The following is a 5519-nucleotide window of genomic DNA, read 5'->3' on the forward strand; positions in this document are numbered from 1 at the left end:
TGCTGGGCTGGGCGACCCTGCAGAACCAAGCTGTAAATGCAGAAAAAGCCCTGCAGCAGCACGGGGAGGCTTGTCCCAGCACGCTGCTTTGCTTGCTGACAGCTAGCCTAAGTGACAACGGTACGAGTGACTTTTAAGATCCCCGTGACTTTAATTGGAAAGGACATTTTTGATAGCCCAGGCAAATAGCTGCGTGATCCTGCCGACTGCAGCGGCTGCTCGTGGCAGAGCTTCACACCCAGAGATGCTTCTCCTGGCGTGTGAGCCAAATGTCATGTGTGACCTGGCACTACAGACACACCAACAGCTTCTTAGCTGTACAAGCTCTCTCAGACAAGAAAAAAGAAAAAAAAAACAAAAAAAACCCCCACCAAACCTAAAAAACATCCATATGCCCTCGGGGATGGTGAGATACAAACCCTTAAACTGATCTGGGTGCATACAGAAAAGGCACAGCAGCTTCCCAAACCGTGTGTGGGATTTCATCAATGAACTTCACAGAGACATGGGAAACGCTCGATTCCCAGTGATTGTCCTTTGACAGCTCCAGCAGGCAGGATCTGTTTGGGATGGTAGTGATTAAAATGCTGACTCACAGAGGGTTTTGCCGTGCTGGCAGGACTACACCAGCCTTGCGCTCACTTGGAAGGTATTTTGCATCCCTGCTTTTCAACCAATCTGCAATTTTAATCCTCTGCCTGCAAACAGTTCTTTGCGGCTTTGCCCAGCCGGGTCCAGGTTTCCCTTCTGGAAGCAGGGGGTAGAGGGAGAAGATTCTCCTCTCCCTCACTCACATGCTGATGGGCAGCAGGGCAGGGGGGATCCTCATGCCTTCTGCAGCCACAGGAGCCCATCTGCCCACTCCTGGGCAGGAGGGAGAGCAGTGCCAGCCCCCCAGCTGCCTGGGACCCAAGCTGAGGGACCCTGCAGGGGGTACAACCATAGGGCAGGTTGCTGCTCTCACACGTGTCGTGGCAAGACAACCAAGAACTTGGCAAACGCCTTGAAGAGGCAGCAGGCTCCTGCCTGACCACAGGGCCACACGGCTGCTCACCTGGGTGCAGAGATGGAATTTGTCCCTGTGTGGCCCCTTTTGCTGGTGGCACAGCCCCCCAGGTGCCACACGCAGTCCCCTTCCCTTGAACCTGACATTTGCAAACCCTTTGGGAGCCACTCTGCAGGAGCAGCGATTAATGCCAGCATGCCCAGGGGTCAGCCAGGGAGCTGAGAGGAGGAGGAAGATGACAGCTCCTGGAGCCATGGAGCTCTGCCTTGGAGCCAGCAGCGGGCAGGTGCTGCACCCGTGTGCCACAGGGCAGAGCTGGGGGGCTGCTTGGCACCACTGGCACAGCACGGCACAGCTCTCAGGCTAAAGCACCCACACTGCCCTGCTCCACGGGCAGGATCCACGCCCGGGCTGAGCCAGCCCCTGGCTGGGACCACTCGGCCACAGGGAAACAGACCAAGATGTTTCCACCAACGCCACCTCGCCGTTGCTCCATCCACAGCATTCCAGCTCCTCACAGCCCTGAACGACACTGGCCATAGCTACCAGGAGGCGTTTTTGGGTTTCCCCTGATAAAGATTTTCCTCTCCTGAGCACAGGCAGTGGCTGGGCAGCAGCGGGGGCCCCTCGCTCAGCCCAGGGGTACGGGCAGCGCTCCTGCCTGCAGAGCCAGCGAGCAGCCGTGCTGCTGCTGCAGCAGCCTTCACCGTGGGGAAATTGCTAACCCCAGAAAACTGCTCCCCTAATTACAGCGTTGGAGCATGGAGCAAACCACATAAATGATTCACACAGCGTTCCCAGGCTGCCGCCGCGTAAAGGAGAGAGATTTCCGAGCGCCCCCAAGCCCTGCGAGCGGGCTGGAAAGGCAGAAACCTCCCTCATAAAGGGGTGAGGAGGGGAAAAGCCCCACCATTAAACCACCTCTTCAAATCCAGACGACCTGGGAAGTCTTTCCCCTGTAGATCTTTACAGGACAGTTGTTAAAACTCCTCGGGGAGTTCTCGTAGGAGGGGAACTATGGAAATGCATCAGCTTGTTATTTTGGAGGGACGCAGGGACTGAGCCTCTGCTGGCAAGCAGAGGATGAAAAGGAGAAGGCAAGCGGACCTGGGGCCAAGAGAAAGGGATGGCCGGTGGTGGGGAGGAGAGTTAAAAGTGTCCCATTGTTAGGGAAGTTTGCTCTCCCTCAGACCATCCCGCTCCCAGGGACACCACGCCGCCTTTTGAAGTGCAACCTTAGGCGGTTCCTTGTCACCCATTGGAGCGGGAGCTTTTTTACCACATTAAGCCATTGGGTAACAAATGAATGGGGGGTTTTGACTATTCACAACATCACCTTATAAATATCAGGGTTGTGGGTTCCTGCAGCTTTCCTCCATCCCCAGAGCTCACCTTGGGAAGGAGCAGAGGAGGCGGCCCTGCTCACTCGGGGTGCAGAGAGCTCCAGAGCAGCAAAGGATCCAACCCTGCTCCTTGTGACAGCCATGAAGAGAAGCACCCTCCTCATCCTCTCTGTTGCAGGGGTCTACGGCGCCGTCCTCCACGCAGCAGCATGGTAGGGTCCAGCTCAACAGAAAAGGCGATTTTAGGGATGCTCTTCAGCCCGCCCTAAACCGTGCGACTCATTTTCTTTCCTTTGTTTCAGGTCTGTGAATAACTTTCTGATGACGGGACCCAAGGTAATTAACGCAGGGGCTGTCAGGAGTCTAAGCAGAGCAATTTTTGTTTTGCAAATGGGAAATCAGACTTTTCCAAGGCACCACATTTCCCGGAGCGTATCGGCTCCCCGTGCTGTTGGGTAAGGAAGGCAAGGACTGGTTTCTCAGAGCGTGGTGGGCTGTAGCTGCTGTTTCCCCTGCCAGGCTTACCTGACGTACTCCAGCAGCGTGGCGGCCGGGGCGCACAGCGGGATGGAGGAGTGCAAGTTCCAGTTCGGGTGGGAGCGCTGGAACTGCCCCGAGAGCGCCCTGCAGCTCTCCACCCACAACCGGCTCCGCAGCGGTGAGTGAGAGCACCCTCACCCCCCAGGATGGGCTGGGGGGGCCCTGGGGAGAGCTGGGGCTGCTGCTTAGACCCGTTGATGGAGAAGAGCTCTGGGCTCCCCAGAAATCGCGGGGGTTTTTTGCTCTGGCTGTATTAACTGGGGTAATAAATAGTGGTAATGTGTTTTTAGGGAGCCCAGGCTCTCTCTGGGGCTTTACCCATGCTGGGCTAGAGCTGGGTCCTTCCCAAGTGCTGCTCCATGTGTGCAGCATCCCAGGGAGCACAGTGCTGGAGGCACCTGAGCTTGCCATGGGGACAAGTGCAGGAGGGATGAAGAGAGGAACCAGGGACGTGCACTGAGAAGCTGTCTTCAGCAGAAAGTTGTGGATGTATTTTAGAACTATCTATTTCGACAAGCAGAAATGTCTCTTTTCCCAGAGCTGCTTCTCTAATTGAATCTGGTAGGAAAGCCAAAAAAGAAACAAGTCAGAAGTGTGGGTGCTGGCAGCTGTTAGCACAGGTTCAACGAGACCGACTGAAACAAGATCAATGACAGTTTTCCCCGGCAGGCAAGATCAAAGCAGGAACATCCCCCCCGGAGCAGGAGAGGGCAGAGAGGGACTGAGTGCCAGGAAAGGGAGTGATAACTAGCCCTGGCCAGAGCAGGACTGGGGCACTGCTTTAAGGTCCTACTCTTGCCAAGAAACTCCATCCTGTGCATGGACACCTGTGTAACGTGCCAAATTACTGAAACCCTTGATGCTGAAGCCTGAAAAACCTCCAGCCAGGAGCATTTCATTTCTGTAGCACTGTAGCTTTTGCACAAACTGTTTTGTGGGGTTTGTGTTTGTTTTCTTTTCCTTTCTTGCACCTCTGCAGCACGGGAGATAACCCATTATGGGTTATTCCCAATAACCCACGAGTGAGGTCTATATTTGCACGTGACAGCCTTTTTTTCCTCCCTCCCCAGCTACCCGGGAAACATCCTTCGTGCACGCCATCAGCTCGGCCGGGGTGATGTACACCCTGACCAGGAACTGCAGCATGGGGGACTTCGAGAGCTGCGGCTGCGACGACTCCCGCAACGGCCGCGCCGGTGAGCCCCCGCACCTCCCCAACCCCCTCCCCCTCCCCGGGACTGCAGGGCAGAACTGGGCCCCCGGGGAGGTTCTGAGCTCCGCGGGCATCTCTCCTGCAGGTGGCCGAGGCTGGGTGTGGGGAGGATGCAGCGACAACGTGGATTTTGGGGAGAGGATCTCCAAGCTCTTTGTGGACGCCTTGGAAACGGGGCACGACACCCGCGCGCTCATTAACCTGCACAACAATGAAGCTGGGAGACTCGTAAGTCAGATATTTATAATCCTAGTAATAACCTCTACATTTAGAACAAAATCCCAGAGTCTGCCAGGCTGTTCAGGTCCTCGTCACCAGCCCTCTGTGACGATCTAACCCCTGTAGTGTTTGCAGAGGGGGGAAAAACCCCACAGGCAGAATCTGACCCCAAACCTGAACAGCTGGAAGAGTCGTTCCCACGTCCAGTTTCTGTAGCTGTGTGCAGTGCAGGTAACTGCCAGCACTCCCCCGACACAGAGACCTTTTGTACTCACCTAGTGCTTGTCTGGACTAGGAAACAAAGCAAGAAGCACCTTACTTTCTTGCAATGTGCATTTCCCAGCTATGTGGCCGGGGAATCCAGGTGTGAGCTCCAGCTGCCAGGCTCGCCCCCCGCTCCCCACCTGGGCTGAGGCTCTCAGCAGCTTGCCAAACCTCCTTGTCTGTAAAAACAAGGATGGCAACACTTAACATACCTATCTCATAGGGTGTGTCAGGGCTTAATCTCACATAGATACCAGAGATTGGGACCTTATAAATACCAGAGGGAGATAGGTAGATAATATCTGTGAAGTGCTTGGCCTGGAGGAGATGAAGGGAGGTCGGGTATGATTATTCCAAAGCAGTTTCACACGTTTTGAATGAAACTTCTGAGAAGGATGACGGGTTGATGCTGTGATGAGCAGGGTGAGCTCCTGAGAAGGGCATGACCCGACAAAGGCACCTTTTTCCTGGCCTGGAGAAAGAGCTCCTGCGAGGACAATAGTTTGTGCCCACTCGTTATCTCCATCCTTTAAGTTAGTGAAGAGGGACAGATGTTTTCCAGGAACTGAAATAGGAGTGTCAGCTCACGTCTTGGAAGGACCTCAAGTCATGCTGAGCACAAGCCACTTTTGCCCCATTCCCCCTGACTCAGAAGTGCCATAAAGCCTGACTTTGCTGTTTAAAGGAGCGCTCTGCTGCTCCTCACTGCCCCCCCTTTCCCACCCAGGCCGTGAAATCCACCATGCAGCGAGCCTGCAAGTGCCACGGCGTGTCGGGCAGCTGCAGCATCCAGACCTGCTGGCTCCAGCTGGCCGAGTTCCGCGAGATCGGCAACTACCTGAAGCTCAAGTACGACCAAGCCCACAAGCTGGAGATGGACAAGAGGCGGGCGAGGGCCGGCAACAGCGCCGACAGCCGCGGGGCCACGGCGGAG

The 5519-nt window shown here is 55.5% G+C and overlaps 1 protein-coding gene across 1 annotated transcript; it reads left to right on the plus strand.

Annotated features, from left to right (window-relative positions):
- Positions 1–2490: 2490 nt before the first annotated feature.
- LOC103771152 (protein Wnt-8c) lies at positions 2491–5513 on the plus strand (the record flags this gene model as incomplete). Its single annotated transcript, XM_008938439.1, has 6 exons — positions 2491–2561; positions 2652–2685; positions 2869–3007; positions 3960–4085; positions 4188–4330; positions 5313–5513. Coding segments are annotated over exons 1-6 (714 nt in total), but the record flags the coding sequence as incomplete, so codon positions are not given.
- Positions 5514–5519: the final 6 nt, after the last annotated feature.

This window comes from Merops nubicus, unplaced genomic scaffold (assembly GCF_000691845.1).
Source record: "Merops nubicus isolate BGI_N331 unplaced genomic scaffold, ASM69184v1 scaffold28314, whole genome shotgun sequence".
Lineage (NCBI taxonomy): Eukaryota > Metazoa > Chordata > Aves > Coraciiformes > Meropidae > Merops > Merops nubicus.